The following is a 26,962-nucleotide window of genomic DNA, read 5'->3' as shown; positions in this document are numbered from 1 at the left end:
CCTGGTATTAACACACCAAGTCATGCCTCCCCTCAAAGCTTTGTATGATTGCCTTTGTCGCTCTCGTAACTGGTGTGAGGAGTCACACTTGGGTCAGCCCAGTTCATACTGAGGTAACATTTATTGTAAGCTAAAAAACAAATGAGGAGATCCCAAATGTCCACTCCCGGAGCAGGGTGGATTAATACCTTGATTTTGGGAATAGTAGAATTTCAAATATAGAGAAAGGTAGGGAAACAGAAAAAGTCAACAGCTGCTCCCTTTTAGAGAAACTATATAAATTTAAACAAATATATACATTTTATTAAGGGTTTCAAGATAAAAATCTCATGAAATTTGTTTCAGCGTCTGGTTTCCTCAGTGATGGTATGACTGAGGAAACCTGAGGAAACCAGACGTCGAAAACACAGAGCGCTTTTCGTGAAAGGAAACAAGATAATGTCTGAATAGTAATACTTACTACATCCAGTTTCAAGCGTCACAGACGTGCTGTAATATCTCCAGCCGACCCGCCCAACTTTTGGGAATTTGACCCTAGAGTTCTCTACCACCCGGAATAGAAGAGCTTGTGGAAGCAAATTATCTTCCCTTTAGAAAATCGCCCAACAACTGTGGACTTCTTTCATCCGCCAAGGGAGCATCTACACTAGGAAGTTCAGCTACTTCACTTATATTGAATGAACCTTCAGTAAAAGAAGGTTCCAGACCAGTTGCATACTAACTCTAATACTGTTTATGACCACTCCTGAAGAAAGTCACATCACTGCTAAGAGGACTGAAACATGTTGAGTTTACAATTTAGGAGCAATACTAGATTGTTTAAAAATGTTTATAAATATTTAGAGATTCAGATGGATCAGAAACCTAAATTAATAGGATTTACTGCAGAGGTTTGATTATAGATTGATGTATTATTTACATTTCTAATTTTAGAATTTTGAATGTGTATTGTCATTATTATATTCGTGTATAGTCTTAGAGTGTCTGAAAGTATATTTTACATGTACAGTGTTTCTCAATTTTATGAGATTTATATCTTGAAACCCTTAATAAAATGTATATATTTGTTTAAATTGAGGTAGTTTCTCTAAAAGGGAGCAGCTCTTGACTTTTTCCGTTTTCCTACCTTTCTCTTTATTTGACATTTATTGTAAAACAGCACAGAATGTAGTGTAAGAGGCTGGGACGCGTGTTTTAAGCCACTGGCATGATTCTAGTCTGGAATATATTGACCTTTCCTGCAACCTGTTTGCACTTCAAGGCAAATGTGTAGACTATTGTAAGCATGGCTTTTCCAAACATGATATATTGCAATGGACGTCGGTGAGAAGGACCGGGATGACAGACTCACTGGCTAGTACAATCCATTGAAATGGCAGAATCACCACGAATATGTAAACAGACTCGACATGAATTCATGGTTTCTCATCAATATTCAGCATAGAACTCCTCAAAAATCGCACGGTCTTCCACCGCAGCCCCCACTGGAATAGTGTCGTTTTTGTGACACCATTCACTGCTGTTGTGTCAACACAGATATAAGAGATTTCTTGCACAGGTACCCAGATGACACAGCTTGCAAGCACTAGACAAACTGAAAAAAAATATGTGAATGTGCCACACAGAAAAACCATGCCCTTGCAGAAATCCATTTAGAGACTGCGAAAATGTTCTGATATAAAAAGCAGTGTCTATAATGCACTGTTCAGGAGGATGGAAGTAACATCCCAAGCCGATGAGCTTTCAGTCACAATGTTCTGATTTTACTTTTATGCTAAAATACATGTGCCAAACTGAAAGGCGAGGATGGACACTTTGGGGGAAATTCAAATAATAATCAAACACCATGACACTAGAGGATGCATCCCAGAAAAAAACTATTAAGAAATGTGAAAATGTACACATGCATTGTGCAATCTAGGCCTGAAAAAAAGCGGGTGAATGTATAGCCCTCGGCAACCATCACATGAAAAATGTACACAGTGCTAATCCTTCCTGTGGGGAGTTTGGCTGCGGCGCCCTGTCCCGTGGATGTGCTTGAGCTTGACATGTGTTTGGAGGGGTGCTCTTGTCTCTTTAAATTCCTTGTACTTTCACACTGGGCCCTTCGGGGGATCAGATCCTGATGAGCTTTTATCCACTTGTCATTTACTCGTCAGTTCACCTGGCAAATGGTTATATTTGCAGTATTGTGTTTCACCACACTAACCTGCCTGCTTCTCATTTTCCCCCTTCTGCAGGGCGCGACTCGGATTCTGACAGTGAACTGTCTGTGGACGAGCACAGTAGCTCTTATGCCTCATCGCATTCTTCAGACAGTGAGGAGGAAGGGGCCAGCAAAAAGAAAAAGTGGAACCCCACTACCCCCAAAAATAACGAGCGGGGCCCTGTGCACAGCACACCCAAAGGTAAACCCAGCTCAACTTGTGAGTGTCAGGCCTTCCTTCTCTACTTTTAGCTTCCAGACTCGCACCACCTCCAGACAGTGCTTGTCAGTAATTACCCTTTCAATCTATCAGTATTCCTCTGGAATACGAAGTGACACATGTACAGAATAGCTGACTGGCCCTGAGGGTTCTCTACAGTAGGGCTAATGCAGCATGATCAGTTAGTAAGGCCATCATCCGTGTGATTCCTAGTTTATACATTTGCACAGTCACAGTTCGCCTTAAAACGCTAACTGGATTTTGGGTTTATTGGTCAAAAGAATATGCCACATAATACTTTTTGACTAGGCTAATCTGTAATGGTCTAATTGCTGATATTTGAAGCTCCAGTACTACAAATCCTCGGCTAAATTAATGTGGGATGGGGCGAGGTGTGGTTGAGGCATGGTGCCTGAAAGTGCGGTCTGGTGGGATTTGATGGAATGAAAATGAAACACGCTGTGATGGGGTGACATTTGATGGACTGGAATGAGGTGTAACGAAAATTGCATGCTAGAAAATGTGATGTTGTCATGGGGTGAAAGGGAGAGTGACAGGAGGGGATATTATGGAACGACATGACATGTCATGCCATTTCTGTTTTGGAATATGTGTGAACGTAGCAAATACAGCATTGCGAGATGGGGACAGGGGTTGGAGAGACACAAGGGTAAATGTCAGACAATGGGCAAAGAAACATATAAGCAGGAAAGACGAGGTAGCGCAAGGCATGGAACACAGTGATACTATGGCCATAGTGGCATCAATCACTAAAAGAAACGAAGAAAGTGTCATAAGAGAAGAGAAACAACACCGTGGAGATTTTAAACAACCATGTGCGAAGGCTAGCCTGTTTTATCAACCCCCCAACAATATTTACCTCACATCTTCAACCTGCTCTGCTCGATCAATGAGTTGTTCTCCACCAGGTAACCTAATGGTGACATGCGCTTACTTTTCAAAGTCTCTAAAAACAACCATTGGATCATCATAAACATACTGATGGTACTCCTGGTCAGGTCTCTGGTAGACATCCTAACAACTCCCATCCAAGCTTTACAAATGGGGCGACAGCAAATACCCATGCAGAAACTCAAACAAGCTGAGGCTTTTACTGGACCCATGGAAACCCCTGCCAATGGCTGGATTCCACTCCAAAGATATGAGGGCACTCGCTGCAAAGTGCATTTTTGATCCCTTGAACGCAGCACAGTTTGCCGGAACCTCATATTTGGCCCTCATGCCAGACCCCCCTGAAAGTTTCAGGATGTCGAGATCCCGTGCCTACCCTCTCTGGACTATCGAGGATGATCAAAGATGACCTCCAAAGCCAGCTCTGTTGTGTGCCACCTAATAAATACAGTCATTTTGAGATGACCCCAATTTAGGATGCCACCATCAGCTGCATAATTTAGTAACTGCTGCTTTTTCTGTGGTGAATGGAGCATTTTGCAGTGACGCACCCCCTTTAGCAGAAGGTGTTTGATCAAAGCACATCCCATTTCAGTGGTCACCTGCAAAAATATATTTTGGTTCCTGTGTGTTGCAGTGGTCCAGGTTTCAGGCTGACCACTTTACCCCAATGGTCAACTGCTCATGGATGAGGTTGACCAGTTAAACTGTAATGGATGCCTCTAGCAGCGGGCAGGTGGTTCCTGAAGTTAGACTGATGAAACTCCTTGCATTGCTCCTCAGAGGGAATATTATGTTGTGTTGGTAGAGTCAGGAAGACGCAGATGGTTCATTCACCAGGATAGTGAGAGGCAGTAGAAGGATACAGAAAAGCCACACATACTAACACAGTGCCATCTTTTATGTTTGAATACAACTGAGGTAGAGTTTAGGACAGCTATTAAGAGGGATTTCCAAAATTAAACCTTGTGGTGGATTTTATGGTGAACAGGAAAGACACTGACGTATAGCCAAACTGAATCAAGGTAGGTAGCAGATTGGCATAGCTTAGACTCATGAGGGTGTGACAGTAGCCTAGGGCTACAATGAAACACACACACCGAACTCCAATAATTCCAGTTAGACTAAGAAGTACGAAAATATACAATGATTTATTAGGCCTTTAAAATACACACTAAGCAGTGAAACCTTCAGGTAAGTATTATCATGAAACTACTATCAAGGATATATATACATACACAAGTGTGGGTAATAAATATAACCCCTACAGATAACCTTAAAGACAGTTAAGCAAGAGTTAGCATAAACATATGCAAGACTTTCAATAATTGTGTGTGGTAAAGTCAATAAGGAGGTGGAACAACAGTTAGGTAATCAAATTAGAAAGAAATTGGGAAAACACTTAAGCGCAATCTTACAATTAGATCTCTAAGTAAGTAAGTCCAGCCCTGAGATGGAATGGGGCCTAGCATCACCAGTTCCACAAGATAGATGGTTCAGGTAGGTTTACTATTGGATTGAGCAATGCCACGGGTTGCAATGAAGTGTTCCAAAGGTTTAGAAAAGTTCAGGTGAGTATCTTCCTAGATCCACCACATTAACGAAGCCCCGGTGGGGCAGGGGAGGGATCTTGGAATAGACCACCACTGATCTGAGCCAGGCAAAGGAGAGGCAGGGCCATCATTTTACTCCCATGTAACCCTGTGGAGGAGATGGAGAGGGGGCGGGGTGAACAGCTATGTCAACTTAGCCCCCTCCTCCGATTTTCCCACAGACCAGTTCAGAGGTTCTAGATACCATTGGGTTTGGTCAAAGTGAGGTTAAGGGGTCTTGGGCACAGAGGTCATTTTCGGGGACCGATTTTATTTTAGTCAGTCTCAGTACCTATATTATGGTTCCAGAGACTGGCCAGCTGGTCATCCTTGCCACAAACTGAACAAGACATTTGTGAAGCAGGTGACCTCAGGAGACCTCCAGGGAGAGAAGAAGATGGGATTCAACAGCAGTTAACACGGTGAGGCAGCGACAGGCGATCTTCAGTTGGTGAACAAAGAAGCAGGCCTTGCAAAGATTCTATTGGGACTGGGAGGTTGTAAAAGCAGGAGCAGGTGTCTTGTAGCACTAATATTAAAGATCTCCAAGTTCCAAAGATGCATTTGGAATGGTGACAGCTGCAGCGAGGTAGCTCAGGAGAGAGCTGGTCAGTCCACAGGGTGGTCCAGGGAAACTTCCGAAGGCTCAGTAGGCAATGGTCCTCGAGTAGGGGGCAAGACTAGTTGTTCCCACTTGTCCATGGATCGAAGCACCAATGAGGGTCTTCTTGAGATCAGGACAGAAGACCAGGGCTGCACAGGGACTCTGTTAGTTAGCTGCAATGGTCGTCTTCAGGTCTTCAGCATGTTGCACTTCTTTGTAGGGCTCTTGGCTCTGATGATGATCTGTTGAATGGTGGCAGGACTGTTCCTTTTATCCAGGATTGGGACTGGAGTTGCCACCAGGTCCACCAATGGCAAGGATCTACACCATTCACACTGGCAGGGGATGTCCAATCAAGCACAGCCACTGGTCAAACAATGTGCCCAGCAACAGACACTCAGTGACACAGATGTGGACTGGGACCAGACAGTCTCAGCCTCAACATCCGGCCACACTCCCAGACCACCACGTTGCCCGAGAAAGCAGAGGCTTTGCCTGGCGAGGGGCTTTCCATATATGTCATTACTTCACCCGAGAGGACAGGAAGAAGGCCAAAGGAAAACATGGGCAAAGAACAGGCAGACATCTCATGGCGCAGCTTTTTTAGGGAATATGGTACTTATTGTGGCATTATGAGGCCAAATGCAAAAACATGGTAAGAAAAATATCTGCTTCCACCAGCCCATCCTGGACACATTGCATTTGTAACCACAAAGGTACAAAAGAAAATGTTATAAGTATACAATGTATCCTAACCGCACTTAGCTTTTGGTGATGTGGGCAGCTTTCAAAATACAAGAAATCCACCAAGGGAGGCAGTCTCCCAGTACTGATGGCCTTAGGGACTGATCCGTTTCCCCATAAAAATGAGCACAAAGCAAGGAAAGGAAAGCAGAGGGCTTTTCTTACTTCCAGAAAGTCAGGTCAGCGGTCACAAAATTGCAAAAAGAAATATGTGGGTCTTTGGATGAAAACAGTATCACAAATTAACATAAGGGGGAGTATTAAGCATGTTGTGAGTGGTGGACATGGTTGAATAGTTAACAAGATACAGTGACATAGAAGACTTCATGCTGATATGTGGTGTTTGAATGGCATATCAGATGAAAACTGAAAGCTTATGTGAGGGTGACAATTACACACATGGTATGAACAATTACAATGAGAATTGTGGGGCTTATCATGAATATGTTGGGAAACGCGAACAATCGTCCCAGAACCCCAAGAGTTTTCGGATGAGGCGGAGACCTGTGACGGTATTGTAGGTACCTGGGTAGGTTATGGGGGTAGGAGGGTGTTGATAGAAGTTGCCTCGCGGGTAGACTTTATTTGATTAGGTATAGGATTTGCTGAGTGCTGAGAGTGAAATGCCATTATAGAAAGTAGCCACCATCTTGGAGTTGAGGCCTAGTCCCGCACTGTGATTATTTATTTTAAACCAACAAGAGCTTAGACCTAATTCTTGATCTGGTGTCACTTTCGCACTGATGCAACTTATGTTATATGGCTCTTGTGTGGTCCCTTCATTGTCAGTGGAATTTTATACTGCCCCAAGGACAATATCCTTCCACTGTAGGGCAGTTTCATGGTTCATAAGATCGCTTTATGCTGATTGTGATGGATCATTGCCATGCAGATTGTGGCAGTGACTTAAGGCTAGTCAGAGTGTCAGAGGGCAATTTACGCTGACATAAGAGCAATTTCGAATTACCTTGGGGAACAGTTCACGGTAATCAAAAAGTTCTTTTATGAGTACATTTGGCTGGTTTGATTTGCAGGCTGTTTCTTGATGCTTTGGTGGAAATATCATGTTAGTGTTTAATGAGCTGTTTCCAATAACAAATATTTTGTAAATGTGTGTAATTACACTTTAATATAGATTTAATTATAATACAAATACAATTTCAAATCATTTTATAATTGTAGAATATGTTTTAGGAATGTTATAATTATATAATGGACAAACATTTCTCCAGGGGTCCTTGTAGAGCCCTTTAGACCATAGGTCTGCAATCTTTGGTTCTCCACAAGTATTGGACTACAACTCCCACAATGTCTAGCCGGCATAGTCAATGGTGAGGCATCATGGGTGAAGTAGTCCGAAACATGTTGCAGCACTCTTTATACATAACAACATGGGGTTTACATTTGTGTTCTGGCTTTCTCAACACCTCATATATCTGCCATTGATCTAGGGGTGGAGGGTATAAATAGAAGACATTTAGGAACTGAGGTGGCCCCGTTGACTTGCACCTGAACTCAATTTGCCATTACTAAAATAAGAAGGTCTCCTCTTCGGGGAAAGGACAAGATCAGGGTAGTAGAGTATTTCTTCATCCTTAAAACACGCACTGGTGTGGACGGGGAGGCAAGGGGAGAAGGAGATCATCACTTTGATCAGTAAGGATTTGATATTTGTGAGGCTTTGGTGCTGCAGCTTATTCTGTTTCCCCCATTTCAGTTCCAGTTGACGTCGTGCCCAATCATGTCAAGCCATATTGGCCAGGTGAGAGCATGTCAGCTAGCGACAGTGAGGACCCTGGTGGGAAACGGAAGCTCAAAGTGGAGACCAAGATCAATGTTGAGCTTCATACTGAAAACAAAGCAAATCACTCTAGCGAAGCACCACAGGACAAGGAGAATGAAGGGCAGCAGAAGGAGAACAAACCTGTACCTCACCAAAACAATCAGCAACCGGAGCAGAGAAAGGGTAAGACCAATACTTGGTGTGCAACCCCTTTTCTTAGGTTTCTCCCAAACCATGTATATTCTGTGAACTTCTCCAAAGTTTTGTCGTGTAAAAAATAAAGCATAGGGCACACTGGGTTATTTCCAATGTACTAAATGTGTGAAAGCAGTTGCAAATTCAATGAATAGTGTTACATAGGGTAACAGTGACCTATTTTATGTCCTATGAATTGACACAACTGCAGAAGTGTATACCATATAACAATACGTGAATATTGAATAATTTATTTTTCATTTGCCATCACTTTTCTGCCATGCATATTCAAAGTGATCTCTTGATAACAGGTGAGCATTGTCCATGTGATGGCAAAAAGAGATCCAGAATCAGAACCCGTAGTTGATATCTGGCATGATGCCATATTAATCACAAAGAATGGGTCAAATGTATTGGATCTAATTATGTAACAACCCAAAATCTGGGAGATAAATAACAATGCCTTCTAATGGGGCTTCATATCAATCATAAACAACGAAAGGCAATCAAATAGCACAAATAGAAAAGTGGTGCTCTACCAACATGGACAAATGCTTATAAAAAGAGTGCAATGTAAATTTGATGAGACATCCACTCAATTAACCAATCTCTTCGTCACTGAATAAAGGCACACTTCAATTGTGCTAGCTTCTGAAGTATTCAAGATTCATGGGCACACCAGACATCTTGTCATAGGTTCTTGATACCAAAAGTACTTCGCCTCGCCATACAGGCGAAGCCAAGAACCGATATGGAAGTCATCTTAAATTGCGACCATCTGGGGTGTCATCTATGAGCGGGCAATGACGCTGTGTTCCCTTGCACAAGGGTCGTCTGTATGGCGAGACAAACTTTACATTGCACTCGTTATGAGCATTTGTCCATGTCGGGGGAACAAAATATTGTGTCTACAAAACTGAGAAAGCCATCAGAGACATCCATCTTTAGGAAGATTTCTTCACCTCAAGATCATTTGCAGCATTCAATACAGTGCTTTCATGAGCATGTCAATTTGTTTATATATTTTGCACATTTCTATGTCTTTTAATGTATGTAATAAAATGTGGATCTTTATTGTGAATTAATTCTCTTTTCTATGTGTGCTCTCCCTCTAAATGATTGCCTTTTGTTGTTTATGATTAAAGTTGATTAGAGCCTTTTTAAGACACTGTAGACAGTCCCTAGAGGTAAACACACTTTTAGCAAATACACAGGGCAGTGGGGCGGAGGCGAGGTGTATATGCGCTTTCAGTGATCTTTCATCACCAGTCTGAGCAGTTCTTAGTGAAGACTTAAAGCGCAGCGGTTGAACAGATGAAAGAAGTGACTGCTAATGGTTGGGAGCTTAGCCTTCTATTTTATCTTTGAAAAAGCACAAATCTTGCTACTTTCTTAATTCGCCTCTTAAGTAATTGTCCTCAAGTTAAACTACAACTGATCACATCCTCTATTCATAATGCTCCACTGAGTAGAAATCCAGGCACTTGTTTGGGTGTGGTTAGGCACATGAACCCGCATGCATTGCTCCAATCTTCTCATACCCACTTCATGCAACTACTGCACCCGCTTCCGACAACCATTGTCCATAAGGGTGAGCCTCATGGTAGCTTTTGTTTCCACGCTTAGTAGACCACAACAACCACTCATCCATACAGGTAAAACACATTAAACACCAAGTTCTGTACATTGACCACCAAAAGCTCCATTTACAATTGAAATTTGATGTGCCGTTTACCCGTGCTCAAACGTGTGTCCTGTGCATGGATGCTCATGCACCGGCTAGGTCCCTCGATGCTTGGGTGGCACCAGTAGTGGGATTCGGAGAAAGAGCATTGTGGCTTTTATGACAGTGAACATGTAGAAACTGTTGATGGTGGATTTCTGATATCTGAGAGTCTCTTGCTGCCGGATCGATCATGTCCCCATTTGAATGAATCTATATCGAACCCCGTACCTGAGCCAGGATTATCTTGTTTACTTTAGAATTAATCAGGAGAGGTGTACCCACTTACTCAATAGGGACTTCTACTATTTGTAGTGATAACAGCCAAGGAAAAGAAACATCTTACATGCCACCAACTCGGTTCAACACAAGTGCATGATGTTTTAACTTGATTGATGATCTCTAAACATTAGAACAGGAGGTGGCGACTGCCTCAACATACAAAAAGATGCTGTCAGTGCAATCAAAGCTAAGTCACACATTATTTGTATTGTTTGTAGGTGAGGTTTTATGGCCGGCACTTGAGTCTTCAAGGGCAAGTTGTCACTGTCTTTACCTTTGTATGTCTTTGGAAGCGCTGAACCTCGGTTTGAATATGTGTGGGACTTCTATGAAGTCTGTTTCCTCCAGATCATTTGGGAGTTCTGAGTCCGTAGTTAGCCTGCTTTGCAGTCATCCAGGTCTCTTTCTCTTGACGCTTGCAGGACTCTGAACCATGGGCCCACAATGCAACATGTATTTCTACTAGGGCTTGCTCAATACACTATGGGAACTCTTATTCAAACTTCCAGCAGGCAATGTCTCTCCTCACTAGCATCAAGTGGGTTTCATCAATGGCCGCCTGTGTGATTTGGACTGGGATCCCTTTTGCTGCCCTTTCAGTCTCTGGCATACACCAGTAGAATCTCCCTCCTGCCCCACTTTTGATTGCCAGATGCTCCACATCTCTCGCTCCACTCTCCATCAGCCCAAAAGTAAGTACTCCTGCAGCTAGGCTGGGCTCCAGTTGCTCGCCTCTCTCCCTCAATCTTCCAGCTTCTTCAAAAGGATCAACAGTCCCCAACAAAAATATATCCTCTCTGGTACGGCCAGGATTGCTTTCCCTTCCCTGGGCTGTGGAAATCTAATAAAACCCAGGTGCCCCTCTTAGCCTCTATCTGGGCCTCTATTTTCCCCTCTCCAGTCCCTGGTTCAACAAAAGGAAATGGCTTGCACTCCTGAGGTTCTCGTTATAATGTTCACAAGACTTGAGGGCACCTCCCTGCCTGTCACAATCTCCAGCATTCTCACTTCCTCAGTCCTCTGGATTTCATCTGGCTCATGATGTGATACAAAAGTACCCCCAATCTCCTTGCAGGTCCTGTAGACAGTACTGTGTCTCTGCTACAAGCTCAAATGCAAGTGATAGTTCTCTTTCACTTTCTGAGTGCACGCAAGCACTATTTACTACCATACTCTCTCCACTGACCTGGACTACGGTCTGCGAGGGTGTTCAACCCAGAGCGCTTTGAGAACATAACAATGGTATATAAGGCGATATTCAAATGCACAAGAGCATAAGATAACAGAGCCACTGAAGAGGGCCTTCATTTTGCCTTTGATTACGGTGCTGATTTCTACCCTCTGCAGCACCCCTTTACTCCTCCTCTGATCCTCCTTGATGCCATGCCCTGTGCTCATTTCTCGTCTCACCATGGGTTTAACCTTTTCTGTTCAGGGTCTCCCCCCTCTTCCCTGCCTTTGGCTATGCATGCCCTTTCATCCTTTCCTGCTCTCATTAGCTACCATCTCATTAGCCCTTTGTACCTTCTTCTGATGCCCTGCCTACACCTGAAGTCCTCCCTCCTACTGTAAATACTTGGGCTCTACATGTTCTGTTATTGGGATTCGTACTCGCTTTCGGCTGCCATTTGCATGGTTTCCTGGGGTTGTGGCGGATATCAGAGGCAGAGTGGTTTGTGAGGTTAGGTTAGTGAGGAGAGAGGGGAGATGCAAGATACCTTTGCTGTTGTGTTGATGCGTGCAGACCAGAGGAACACTGAGCTCAGTGTGATGGCGAAAGCAGTTTTTAGGCATCTATAAAGTTTGTTCGAAAGTAACTGGCTTAGTCACATTTTGCCACATCTTTTTTTCACTCATTTATTTTGACTGTACAATGTGACTGAGAACCCCTGCACCTCCTCTCAGATACCACCTTTACCCCCTTTATATATACCCAACACAAATCACAATCCTTATTTTCTGCAATTAAATAGGTGACAAAGGCAGCAAAATGTGATTACTGCTTCTAGCTGTTCTGCGTCAAGAGCAAAGAGGCAAATGGGTCCAACATAGAGCCTTGTGTGCCCCTGGGGCTGTGATGGTGCTATGATGTATTGGCTCGGGGTGTGGTGTGCAGTTTCTTTATATGTGATCTCTGTTGTGAGAGGTGTTCGATTGTCATGTGTGGGTGGCTTAGTTAGATGCGTATTTTGTGTTGGAATGTAGAATTTGAGCGGGTTAGTGCAGGGAGCAGTCAGAGGCCTCATGGGCCAACAAACGTGAAACCACACATAGTAAATAGATTTCTCTCTCACCCCTTCCCTCCCTCTTCTTCTCCGTGTGTGTGCCTGACTCTCCTACTGCCTCTCATCTTCTTCTTTTTCTCTCTCCTCTCACTCGGCTCTTTCTCTCTCCTTCTGTTTTTACATCCACTTTCCTCCCCTACTCCCCCTCTTTTAACTCTCCTGTCTCTCTTCCCTCTCCTCTATCTTCGCTCTCTTCTTCTGTCTCTTTCCGCTTTTCTTCTCTGTCATCAGAACATGGGAGAATGGTGATGGGAGGCAGAAAGGTGATGGATGGAGAGAGAGACAGAGAATTGTAATGGGGAGAGAAAGAGGGTGATGCAGAGAAAATCACGTGATGCAGACAAATACACGTAACATTATTTTGTTTACTCGATAATGACACGGATGTGTAGAATGTGGCAAATCAGGTGTTCCCAGCCTCCAAGACCTAATTGGGAGGTTGAAAGATGTCTTGTAAAGCTTGCTTTGTGTACATTTTAAATAAATGCACCACTAGGCTATGCGCCCCAGCCATAAGTTTAGAAAAGGCGGAGAAACACATTTGCCGAACCCCTCCCAACTGTGCTAATATATGCCAGTATTGCCTCGTATGATTGGAGATACTCATGCTGGTTCTGCCTGTAAATCATTACTGCCACTATATGGAGACCTGGCCATGCTGGAGTCAAAGATAACAGATTATAATGAAATAGGTTTCAAGTCAAGTCAAACAAGTTTATTCGGATTTATAAAAAATCCATTAAACGACAACAAAAAAAAACACGATTAATCACAAATAAAATTACATTTCATAGAACACTTCCTAATAATAATATCATGGACATTTATAACCTAGATCACCTACCATAGAAACATTAATCAGATAATTACATGAATAATTAAAACCCACACAACACTCACAGTATCAATGAACGGTGAAATTTAAATTTAGATACCTATTAAAAATTTTCCAAAGTACTAACTAACATTTCCCTGCATTAATAATAGGCCCTTTCTAAAGAACATCATTCTCTTTAAAAACATAAGCAGTGCCCACGCTGTATAGGGCGTGTCGGCACTCAATAAAAACACAAGAGCTGCCCTGTGCGAACGTATCGATGTCTTCTTAAGGGCAGGGATCAAGGTCGCTCTACGAATGCCGGCATATCCAGTACAGAAAAACAAAAAATGAACCAAATCCTCGAAACGATGACCACAAATTGGGCAGCCTGCAGAATCAGGGAAGCCTTTCCATTTGTAAGTATTCCCTTGTAACCTTAGGGAATCAAACCGAGCCCTTGTGATCAACCACCTATCCTTTATGTGAGGGCTCCATGTCAGATAGGGTTGTATTCCTGTGAGCCTGCTAATACTGGTATGAAATTGACCAGAACTATGGCCATGCTCCTACAGAATTCTTTTCCTTGCAGTAATCTCCCCCAATGCTATTTTATACTGCACCCCCTCACTCTTTGTAATTAATATGGCGGGTGGGAAGAGGGATCTTAGATTAACTGCCCCCAGAGATTTCCAGACATATACAAGCCATGGAATTTTTTTCCAACCATCTCTGCCCAGCACAGCATGAATAATGAAATGACAAAGAGAGGCATGTTCGTTGGCCCATAACCGGACCCAAAAAAGAAGTGGAGCCATTGCCCGCTGATCCTCCCAAAACTCCTTCTGTTTTTACATCCACTTTCCTCCCCTACTCCCCCTCTTTTAACTCTCCTGTCTCTCTTCCCTCTCCTCTATCTTCCCTCTCTTCTTCTGTCTCTTTCCGCTTTTCTTCTCTGTCATCAGAACATGGGAGAATGGTGATGGGAGGCAGAAAGGTGATGGATGGAGAGAGAGACAGAGAATTGTAATGGGGAGAGAAAGAGGGTGATGCAGAGAAAATCACGTGATGCAGACAAATACACGTAACATTATTTTGTTTACTCGATAATGACATGGATGTGTAGAATGTGGCAAATCAGGTGTTCCCAGCCTCCAAGACCTAATTGGGAGGTTGAAAGATGTCTTGTAAAGCTTGCTTTGTGTACATTTTAAATAAATGCACCACTAGGCTATGCGCACCAGCCATAAGTTTAGAAAAGGCGGAGAAACACATTTGCCGAACCCCTCCCAACTGTGCTAATATATGCCAGTATTGCCTCGTATGATTGGAGATACTCATGCTGGTTCTGCCTGTAAATCATTACTGCCACTATATGGAGACCTGGCCATGCTGGAGTCAAAGATAACAGATTATAATGAAATAGGTTTCACAGTTTCCCTCCTAGTCTACAAACACAAAAGCGAAGGTCAGGAAGAGAATGACAATCCTAAGAATAAGAAACGCATGGAGCGGAAGCAACATCCTAATAATTACATCGCTTCCAAAGTTCCCCAATATCCCTCGACAAACAGAAGACCAGGGCAATAAAGAAGAAAATATGCTGTAGTTCCTTGCAGCTGTGAAACATCTGGCATACTGCTGCTCCTAATTTCATCCATGGTGAATTCCCCTCATCTATTTGTGAAATGTTGTGAAACTCTTAAGTTAAACAAATACTTAAAATAATACAGATGCTTCGATCTCGGCTCCCGCATGCTAGTCATCTCAGCTGACACCCATGCCTGCTCTAGTAGGCACCCTTGAGCTGATAAGTGTGCATTATGTGTGTGAGCAGCACACACATAATGTGTGTGCCTGGTCAGAATGTGTGACCAGGCAATGTGAAATAAATTGCTTTGCCATCTTCCTTCTGCCAATATGAAACTCTAGAGCGAGGAAATCCTCCTTAGAAATAAAGCAACTTCAGATATTCCAGGTGACTTCCCCTCGTCCATTTGTTAAATGTGTAGCAACATTTAATACAAAAAAGAATGACTGAAAATAGTGCAGAGCCCCAGAGAATGTGTATCCGGACTCCTTTAAGCAAGTCAGGTATTCTATGCCCCGGCTTATTGGCAGGCGTACTCTACCTGGCAGCAGTGAGCTGGTAACCGCTGCACAGGGGGGACAAGGCTTGAAGGGGAATACTATTCGTAACACAAGTACACTGTTATTTATTTCCCTGCTTATCCCACCTCTCCTGGTGCACCCACACATTACACGCGCACACACACACACACACACACACCCACATGCATATAAACGTAGCACTCATTGACACACATGTATTTAGACATTAAGCCCCTCTCAAGCATGCACAGCTGCATATCCATACATGTGCACATACACCGAAAGCCCTCCATCAACATGGATCTGAATGGCTTGCAGGCAAAGCGTTGCTCCTATCCGACGTGTATGGAAGGGGGCGATACAATGTTTTGGCCAGGGGGTTTGGGGTGGGGCGAACATGGTTTTGGGAAGAGCATGGGAGGGTCAATATGAGTACCGCCAGTGCACAGGGTGGGGATATGGGGAGAGGAGAGAAAGTAACCGGGAACAAAGTAGACTGTGTTCGATGGAAGACATATGTGCTGTACACAGGGAAGAGGGAGGCACACACTGGCCGAAGTAGGAGAAAAGGAAGGATCACTGCACACAGCTCCGGAAGGAAAGCATGCAAATTGAAACTCAGCTCCCGATTGGCACAATCAATGTAAAAGTCTCACTCATTGGTTTAACTGCCATCAAATCACAGACATCAAGACATTGTGCTTTTTCTATTTCATGCCACAGGTGTTATCAGGCCAACCAGATAGCCTTCTTTACAAAACACAAATTCGCTCTCTCTTTATCTCAATCATGTTGTCGCATATGACGGTGCTTTGCGCAACCAAAATACACCATAACCACAGGCTGTTGCGACTGATTGCTTTGAACACCCTCCTCTCAGAATACAAGAGCATGCGAAATTCAAGCGAGGGGAGCTGGTCCTGTTACACCAATTATTTGATGGCAAATGCGCCATACCTGCTTCTGTGCTCGCAGATGTCTGTTGCCTCTATGCACGCAACCTTTAACCTCTACCTAATACACTGTGCAAAGTTCAAATGGTCTCACAAACACCATCACTTACTGGCAATGAACACGTGCATTACAAATATAGCTGTGATGTTGACAAATACATGTAAATGTCTCTAGTTGTGTTGCAGTGTGCTCTTTGTGCGTGTTCTTTTTTAGTTAAGACATACATAATTGTAATCCTCTGTTTGCAAATTGTGGATTTCAGTATTTCCGTTGGACTGTATGACGCTCACATCACCTATTTGTACGAATGCACTTTTGGTGTTTGTGTTCATGTATCTACTTTGTTGGGTGTTTAATTTCATCTACTCGACGTGGCTATGATGCCACAGCAAGATACACAGCTGTCAAAGCTTTTGAAAAGGGCATTCACTTCTGCTGGTCTTGCTGACAGAAAAGCCCAGCTCTGCAAGCTGCTTCCTCGAGAAATATCCCCTTGTGGTGCAGCCTCTGCTCAGCAGCAGGTTCTCAGCCAGCCTCCAGGCGCAAGGAAAGCGAGATAGCATGATATTGTAGGATGGCTGTTCCTACCGAAATGCTTTGCAGTTCAGGGGTTCCAAGAGACATTGGTGCTAATGTGAGATTCACTCCACTCCATGGCAAACTCCGCCTTTGTTTCATACCGACCCTCCTACAACTGTGTGTTACCAATTGCTGATTCATGTCAAGTGGATTTTAGGTTGTGGCAAATACTTGTTTGTGTCATTTATGGACTAAACAGATGAAGTATGTTAGACACGCCAACCTCCTTACAGTAGAGAAGTTGTCTGCACATTTTGTCTACACAGGAATGCCCCTTACCATGTAAGGGTCTTCTCCCCAGACCATTATAACCCCCATCAGCCCTAGCAAGCATGGTGAGGATGCGATCATGGGTGTCATAGTCCGAAATCATCAGAGAGCCACACGTTTGCATACCTAGGCCCAGCGTGGAAACCACAGTCCACATAACCATAGTTATTAAAGTATTGTGTAATTAACACAATGGGGGTCATTACGAGTATGGCGGTAGCCATGGAGCAATTAGCTCCGTGGCTGCCTCCCATACCGTGATCGTGTCCTGTGTTGTGCAATGGGGACTTACCCGGTCTAGTCCAACCCTGGCGGGACCGGTAAGTCCCCATTGCACAAACCATTCTGCATTCCCATTTGAGCCCCCATATGGCTCAATGGGAATGGGGAGGGTGCAAATAACGGGCTCGTGGATGGTAAGCCTGTTATTTGTACCCTGGTCCCTTAGCGGGACCCGTAAGGGACGTGTGACCCGACCACACGTCGCTAGCGGTTCCCGTTAGAGGACCTCGGAATTGGGTGGTAGGGGATTACCGGCACCGGTCTCCTTACCAGTGCCCGGTATCCCCTACCGCCCGACTCGTAATGAGGCCCATGTATTGCCATGCATATATGTTGCACTGAGCTTGGTGTGGACTTCTTGCTTGGCATCTAAGAAGTCGGTCATTAATCACAGCAGAGACTCGTGACTCTTCATTTGTTTGTATTGTGAACTGCGGAACCCAGCGCCCAGAGGTTTGCCATGTAGTTTACTTCCGTGTAATAGTTCAATCACAAGGCTTGGGGCGTTCTGAAACAAATTCAAGTGTGTTGAAGTTTCAAAAACTGTAAAATCACATCTTTTTTTCTTCGTATTAGGTGCATATTTTGTTTTCTCCCCTGACGTCTTGTAAATAAAGGAATACACAACTCACTTTGTTTACTTGGTTTAAACAGGAATTTTGAAAAATAAAGTCATCTACCCTCCCCCTCTGACGGACAAGAACATGAAGAACCGGCTGCGGGAAAAGCTGTCCGATTACAATAATACCACCATCACAACGAGGGCCTCCTCGCCCGGCTCCAATGACGGCTACCACTCGCCCGCCAACACTGGGGTGACCATAAAAATCCCCCGGCAGGAGCCGCCCACCGAGCAGCTGAACGGCATGGTCATGAACCTGCGCAAGGGGGCGCTCAACGCTGACACCTCCGATTCCGAGTAAGTGCTCTTGGTGCTCTTTTGGGTTCTTTCCTCTGGGTGCAGGGTATTCTGGGAATTCACTTGCACTAACCTTTAAAATGTGTTTTCCTTATAACAAAACGCCTGCTGCGAATGTCATTTGTGCTGCATAAAACCAAAATACCGGTACATTGCTGTGACTGAGCGCATGCGTCACACTAGGAATGTTGGTGCACGGTTAACACGCCACTGCTCTTGCTACACGTTCGATTCAAGATGGCGGGCTTTCTTTACATTCTGCAGGCAGCCGTCGCAGTACAATATTAGTTTATGGGTGGACTAGTTAATGATCCCACTTAGGTCAACACTGAATGCCACAGAGAAAAAAAATCAAAGTGGTGGTTAAACATTGAGTGGGAGAGTTGCTTGAGAATGACCCCTGCCACACACTCACTGGTGGGTGTAAATGATTTCCCCAATAGTCACAGCTAAGCAAACCACCCAGAGTAGGTGTGGCAATGTTAGCATAGCACTGTGTAAAATGTTTGTTTACTCTACTCTGTGTTTTATGATGTAAAACACATTTTACCTTCTCCAGAGTAGTGAACTCTAAGACAGTAAATAAAGTTAGCCGCATGCGCTGTGTGAGGAAATGTACATTTTTAGTTTTGGCTATTAAGCTGAAACTATTGCATTGGCGTACAGATTGGCAGGAAATGGAATTGTCAGAGTTTTTACCCAAATGCGCCATTCCCACCCACTATCTGGCCCTCCCCACCCAAAAGACAACATCCTAGGATATCTTGGTGCTAGCCCCATCAGGCAGTAACTGCAAAGCATCTACAGAGTAGGGTATGCCAATTTCATCTTGAAGCAGTCTTGTAAGAGTTAATGGCTGAATTTTAGTTTTCCTGTATCTCCTGGAGCACTGGGAAGGACACTTCCCCAAGTGTGCCTTCAGACATTTGATTTGGCATCAATGGGCCCGATTCATGGAATTTTTTGCACGGTTCAAGGTGACTTTGCACTGCTGAAAAGTGACTTTGCATTGCCGACACAAACCCTGATTCATGGAACTGTGCAAAGTGTATTTTTGCAGTACAAAGTCCGTGGAAAGTCATTTTGTACTGCAAAAATGACTATGCACTGCAAAAATACACTTTGCACAGTTCTATGAATCAGGATTTGTGTCGACAGTGCAAAGTCACTTTTCAGCAGTGCATAGTCACTTTGAACCGAGCAAAATATTCCATGAATTGGGCCCTATGTGTGTCCCTGCATTGGCCCCTTGCGCCGAAGTCCTGTTAAAAAAAAAGTATTGGTAAATACAACAGTTTGACTTGTCTATATATTTTAAATAGGCATTTTCCAGAAAAAGCTGATGGACATATGCGCTCATTAAAACACAGGGTTGAAAGCGAGGAGGGAGTCTTGGATTCAAAGTTCCACAGGCATGTCCAGTGCAAAACTCGCTGTGCATCCATTGGCCTAAGGTCATTGACAGAGGAACATTTTGGGAGTTGAATTAGTATTACAGAGAGCACCCAGAAAGTAAATGCCATTGATAGGTATTGTTCAACATTTTAGAAAAGGGTCTCCTACCAATTTTGCTGAAAACGAAAAAACTGAGGAAATTAGAGACGAGGCAGCAAATGATTCTGTCTGTCAAGGACACATCAGTTCTAATAGTCTGGTCAAAAATATGCTTAACGATTTTAGTTTATAAACCTGATAAAATCAGTGCACCCAGAATAACAAAAAAAGAGTTCTGTGTTGAGTAATGTATTTACCTTAGCCCCATGTACAGCAGCCCTCCTCCAAGTGACCACAGCAAAACTATTAAATCAAGGGCTAAATCCAAGTAATTATATATTAACTGCAAAAGATGCGTCTATTATAGAAGTTTGATATCACTGGAAGTCACTGGAGTCAAGCAGGTGATAACATGTAGCAAGAAACCCTGCTCACTGGTTCATTCACTGGAGTCAAGCAGGTGATAGCATGTAGCAAGCAAACACTGCTCACTGGTTCCTTCGATCGGGTCAAGCAGGGGATAACATGTAGCAAGCAAACCCTGCTCACTGGTTCATTCACTGCAAGCAAGCAGGTGATGACATATAGCAAGCAAACCCTGCTCACTGGTTCATTCACTGGAGTCAAGCAGGTGATAACATGTAGCAAGCAAACACTGCTCACTGGTTCCTTCGATCGGGTCAAGCAGGGGATAACATGTAGCAAGCAAACCCTGCTCACTGGTTCATTCACTGCAAGCAAGCAGGTGATGACATATAGCAAGCAAACCCTGCTCACTGGTTCATTCACTGGAGTCAAGCAGGTGATAACATGTAGCAAGCAAACCCTGCTCAATGGTTCTTTCAATCGGGTCAAGCAGGTGATAACATGTAGCAAGCAAACCCTGCTCACTGGTTCCTTCATCTATGCACTATTTGCAAAGCGCAATGCTGACATTCTTGACGCATAGATCACTAACCATTATTGTAGCGAGGTGAGAAAGTGGCAATGCCTAAAAAACGACGGATCACTCTTCTCTTGAAGAAAAGGCAGTATTTATATGTGGTCTAGACTCCAGGTTAATACTGGCCAACCTCAAACCTAATTATTTTTGTGAAAACGTTGCAAAAAAGTGGCATTCCGACACCCACCAATTTAACAATACCCAAGTCCAGGATGTGCTACCATCTGTCGTGGGACCCTTGGATGGTGCCAAATTGTTCTTGGTGGCAGTCTTGAATGCCAGTATTGAGCAAAGATGAATGGCAACTGGGCGCCACGTCTCATGTTGGTCCAGTCATCTACCTTTGACAGTGTACACCACAACATTCCTCTGAATTGTCAGGTGGGGGTCTCTGTTGATTTACAGTAAACCCTACTATGAGAACACGTGGTGTCCATCAGCACCATGTGCCTGTATTTCTTATGTTATGTGGTGTTACATCCTATGCAGGGAGTCTGCAACAAGTTGAATTAACTTGTATCCCAGGTAGTGGGCCTCAGGCAAAGCCAAACTGGCAGTGGGCAATATCGGTAGTTAGGACCCTTTAAGCCTATATTTGCCTGTCTGAGGGATTCACTGCCATTAGGATCTGGCTGTATGATTGAGAGATTAGATTTGGCTTGTTTTTAAAGGGTAGTGGGGAAGGAAAACTAAACAAAAAGCCATACTGGAATGGTGCCTGTGTGATGTATACATGGATGGCCAAATGGTGAGGGTAATAAGAGACCCCTTCTCACTTATTGCCAAAGAGGGCACAAAAGAAAAACAGCACTCAATGTAGTGAAGACCTGCATGGTCAAGATGAGGGCAGATGCATAATAGGGCACTACAGAGAAACAGAAGAGACTGGAGCCACATCGGAATGCTAAGCAGAAGTCAATGCCTGGAAGCCTAGCATTCGTATTGGCTGGCAGCCACTGAAAATCCCATTCTGTGTTTTCATGTTGGTTATTTGATTCTAAATCCTACAATTATGCAATAGTAGCAGAATATTAGAAAAGAAAGGCATAAACTAGTACTCACTGAGTTACTGCAAAGGTAAAGTTGTTCAATAAAATGCATACATGTTAGGGCAGGCCTGGTGGATGCGGAACTCTTCATCTGCGGTATGATCTTCACACCTGTGTGTTATTGTACCTATCAGATGTTATCTTGCTTGTGGGCCAGCATTGCTCGAGGTTTTTTTACTTTACCACGTGTGACGTCACAAACTAGCTATGTTGTTTACTTTGTGAGTCAAGCCACTGATACACATAATAAGGACTAATCACAGCCAGGCTGGCCTTGAATCCTGGCTCTTATTTTGTAAACGTTCACCTGTTTGAAAAGACTGGGCACACAAAGTTCATTTGTCAATGCACCCCTCCTTTGGTACACGCAGAGGCACACTGTCAACATGTCACCTAGTGCTCATGACTAATGCTGCCAGGCATGGTGACATTGGATTGGAGGTAGATCGCCAAGGCAGAACTAAGAAGCATTCCGGTTAACTTAATCTGTGTAGGAACAATACTTTATTCATCATTCAAATGTTGCTGGTTGGGTGTTTGGGCTCAAGGGTGCTATCTTTGCCAGTTCCACGCGGATTTGGTGTGGAACGTAGGTTTGTGTGACAGATCTGTCATTGATGACGGGTGAAGCATGACTTCATGATGCATGAACATTTACTAACTTGGAATGCATTGTATTGTTGGCTTGTTTCGACCTAACCCTAACCCTGCATGCTTCCTTCTCATGCACAGCGGCAGTAACGAAACTTCAATTTGAACCATCAGGAAACCATGAAGACCACTACTCGCGCAAAGTACTTGTTGCGGCGTCACTTCCTCAGTACCTCGCAACTCGCGCCAAAGGACGTGCACAACCGAAGGAGAAGTGACTTCTTGCGCAGTTGCACATTATGTCAGTTTTCGGAGAACCTGTAAATAAATGAACTGTGCCGATGAGATGTATAGAGGTGCCGGAGATGGACGATTCCTCTGCTGCATAAATCATTTGTTTGTGACCTGTGCCAAAATGACTGGAGACGCGCCACCCTCAAGAGGATTTTAGCATTGAGAGCAAACCACTTCAGTGGGCAAACACCTTGGTTCATGTGCTGCAGAACTGCTCATTTGTGCAGCCTACACCAATGGTCATCTCAAATAGTGCTCATGCAATGTTGACAAATTTATCACAGCAACACTAAGAGGATTGTGCGACGTTCAAACAAAACACTATTGGGCGATCCAATGAGCAAATGCAATCATATTCTGTCACAATGTGACCATATTGCCTAATGAACAATAGAGCAAAGAATATCACACAAAGTGCCCTTCTGCATCACGAGAAGACTATTTTTGGACACTTTTTAAAAAAAAGAAAAAAGTCTTTTATATAAAATTTGTAGATACTTTTTTATATATTTTGTATGCTGTATGTAAAGAAGAAAAAGCTCCTTTGTACATTTTAAATTTGTAATGAGTTTGTAAATTTGATGCCAGAAGATCTGCTGAACTCGTCCTCTGCTATTTTTATATAAAGAAGATTGCACAACTGTACTTGAACTTGGACTTGCGTTGAATAACTGAACCCTCCAGTCGCACCGACACAGGTCAATCAGCTCTATAGGTAGCGCACTTTCAGTCGGGCAACCAGCGCACGACTACACTTAGGAAGCATAGGTTTCTTTGTTTGGGATTTCTATAGCCAAGGTTCTACATTTCCAAAACACATTTAGGAAACCATCTCCTTAAAGTCCAAGATTTTCTTATTTGCCCGAGCGAGTTAACCTATCGATCAGGTCTACTTTTTTTAAGATGGTGCTCATATATAGTCCGGAGGAAAGTCGGGGGGTGGGGGGGTGGTAAGTGCAAGTGTTATCACTTTTCACACAATCGTTACTTATAGGAAAATGTGCTAATATTTTAGATACTACTATGTCTTCCTTTTTCTCTGCATTCTGCTGGACTCCAAATGGGGACCCAGGTCTATGCATAACGAGGAACTGCAACGTGTCTCACTTTCTGGAACATTTAAATATCTCCAAGTGAGGAAGCATAAATAATTGACATGCCACTTTCTTCCATAAACTTTGCTTTTCCTGTATTCTATACCCCAGATGGTGAAACGCCCCTTTGTGCGCATCCAAGTGTACACAGAATATATATGGTATGACTTCTGCAGTCGCTCTGTCACTTACCGCAATGTGCCAGCATTGCCAAAGTGCCTTACTCTTTCCCTTTCTATTATTTGAGCGGTTTCCAGCCCACACAGCAGAGAAGCCCTCATTACTCAAAAAGGTAAGCATATTGCAAGGGTGGAGCAGGTGTTATGTATGATCGCAGTCTGGAGTTAACGTTCTTTAGTAGGTGTGTGGGATTCCCCAACTCCCATATCTTTCCAGAATTTTCATCTGGGCTCATTATATTGCTAAGGGAAACTCAAGTGTCTCCTGGACAAAAAAAGGTGTGGGAAATAAACAAAGGGAGTAGAGAGGAAGCCCTTTGGCCATACTGTGTGATGTAGAAATGATAAATGATGCATACCAAACACACACACACACTGCAGCCTTATGTGGGGACAGCCCATCCTTAGAGAAGGCCACCAGCATCTTTTGTGGGAGGAAAATGCTTAGCATAGAACAACCCCCACTTTTCCTTAGCAGCTGGAGCAGTGCCACACAATAGCCAGCTTTTCCAGCCAAAGAAGGAGGGACCTTAATATGTTTTTATTGGTTTGTGACTCGCTTGTCATGGTGTGCTTTGCATATTTGGAGCTTGCACTGTTAGCTGCTGAAGCAAAGTGTGCCTATTCTTTATTTAATGTTGCACACAAGGATCTACTTTTTTCTACCATGAGTCTCATGTGATAAAAAGCTGTACATATGTTGTGAAATATTTGAACAACCATGAAAAGTGTCCATTCTAAGTGTACAACAAAAGCAGAAAGATTTCCCCTTCTTCTTAATCCCTAAAACTATAACACACTTGTATCAGATTCAATGTTGAGAATCTTTCGGCGGCGTTAAACAAAATGCATGTACTTACTGCAATGTTTTGAAGAAAAAACATTGCCTCTACCTCAATTCCTAACTAGCCCCTTCTCCAGTTTTTGGAGGCAACATTCTCTGTTTGAAACTTTATATCTGCTGGACATCTTTAAAGGTGTGCACGTTTTCACTCACAAATGTGTTCCTGGTCCAGTGCAATCCAGTAGACGCCTAACGTTCTCTTTTCTCATCCCTGGATCTTCCATCGGATGGTGTGTTCCTATCCGGATCTTCTATACTCAAATGGGGGTGCAGGTCATAGCAAGGGAATCCACTCAGAGGTTTCACAATAAAGCAAATTTGGGGTATCTACATGGTATCCACCGTTCTAGGAGACCTGCACCTGCCAGCAAGGAGGGAACTGATTGGTGCCTAGAACGAGAGGTAAGTGGAAACAAAGGAACTGTTTTCCTGCCAACGACCGTATCAAACGTGCACGATTGGTGGGGATTCACGGAGTAGCTTCCTCCCGTCAATTCTTAACCACTGTTTGGTACCATCTTCTCAAAGATGTTTTTGATGCACTTTATAATGCACAAAAAGGGTTACTAAGAGGTCAGTTGTTCCCGCCACTGCATATTAACACTGTATCAGTGAGTAACCATAGGTTCCCTTGAGAGACAGTGTGTCAATGACTCTACCCATGAAATATAGATGATTGACGGTCGAGGGGCATTTGTGTGGCGCAATATTCTGTTTGGTTGTGGTGGTAGTGTCTATGTTATCTAATAATGCATGGCAATCGAGGTTATGTGTCCATTCATGGGCAAATAAATGTCTATTAGAGTTAATCCTGCACACTTAAGCACTACTAAGATATTGACAAATAAAATACGACATTTAAAGAGATGTAAGGGGCAAACATATCGGGCGCATCAATCAAGTATATCGGGTGGAGTGAAAAAGAAAGGCCATCTTTCAAGTTGTCTATCCATGCACTCGTGTTTACAAGGCTTTGCTCATTTGTAAAAGGACCCCTTTAGTTTTCGTGCATCAATGAAATTGAGCTACCGACTCCCAAAGTGAAAAGGCATGTACCATTCTGCAATGTATGCAACCACGAGACAACCTCAACATTGACACTTTGTTTAAAGCAACACGAACATCATTTTCTGTTCGCATATTTAAAGGTTGGTCTGAAAAAATCCCTTTCCAGCAGTAGACACACCTGGGATTCACCGAAAAAGAACGAGAACGTTCCATAACGAATGCTGGCATTTCAGTGCTTTGAAGAAAGGGCTACAATGATTCCCAATGTTTAAGTGCCTGTGAAGTTTACACCTCTGCTGTATGCCTAACTCTGCTACATAGACTTTTCTAAAGTGCTCTTACAGTGACAGTATGTATGTATATGTTGCCCAGTCACATGCAGATGATTTGAATTTGATCAAGTGTTGACGAGTATTCACTGTATTAATGAAAGATAAATGTAAACATATTTTTATGACTTTGGCAGATTAGACACTGGAGTTTGTTTTTTAACAAATGTATATTTATTAATGTGCAGCACACTGGAAATACAGCACAGCTGAAAACCGTTACCATAAATTAAGTACTGAATGTGTACTCCTGGTGTGTGGTTTCATTTCAGTATCCAGACAACGAAAATGTAAGTAGGTTACAGCCTAGACAAGACCATAAATAGTTTTAAGGAGGGATACATGTCATGTTAAATAGCAGAATTCCTATGCAACTATCAGTCCTGTGTGGGGGAGATAATGAATGTTTCTGCAAACAGCAGCAATTCCCTGTAGGATAATTTAGTGAATCGATTTCTCCCATTTGATGTAACGATGATTGTGTTGTCATAGCGTTCAGACGCGTTAATATGTGCCAGTCCAATCCATTAGGTAAATATAGTCTTGTTTAGATGCCTCATTGCAAAACACCAGTGGGGTATATACAGTCCCACCCCTTTAAGGGGTATTTTGTTTTATTAATGCATGCCATACACGCTGGAGAAAGTCTTTTTCATCA

The 26,962-nt window shown here is 43.4% G+C and overlaps 1 protein-coding gene across 3 annotated transcripts in view; it reads left to right on the top strand.

The window, feature by feature from the left end:
• CELSR1 (cadherin EGF LAG seven-pass G-type receptor 1) overlaps nt 1–26,551 on the top strand; it is a 526,468-nt gene extending 499,917 nt beyond the window's left edge. For 2 of the 3 annotated variants that reach the window (XM_069629235.1, XM_069629237.1), the window contains exons 32-35: nt 2,241–2,408; nt 7,996–8,244; nt 18,215–18,479; nt 22,698–26,551. In XM_069629235.1, coding sequence (XP_069485336.1) covers nt 2,241–2,408; nt 7,996–8,244; nt 18,215–18,479; nt 22,698–22,722 — 707 coding nt within the window. In that variant the 3' untranslated portion in view covers nt 22,723–26,551. The remainder of the gene's footprint in view (nt 1–2,240; nt 2,409–7,995; nt 8,245–18,214; nt 18,480–22,697) is intronic. The other variant, XM_069629236.1, reaches the window with a different exon arrangement.
• The last annotated feature ends 411 nt before the right edge of the window (nt 26,552–26,962 follow it).

This window comes from Ambystoma mexicanum, chromosome 12 (assembly GCF_040938575.1).
Source record: "Ambystoma mexicanum isolate Mex_15411 chromosome 12, UKY_AmexF1_1, whole genome shotgun sequence".
Classification (NCBI taxonomy): Eukaryota; Metazoa; Chordata; class Amphibia; order Caudata; family Ambystomatidae; genus Ambystoma; species Ambystoma mexicanum.
Note: the sequence above shows the minus strand (reverse complement) of the source record. Positions and strands in the feature narration are given on the sequence as shown.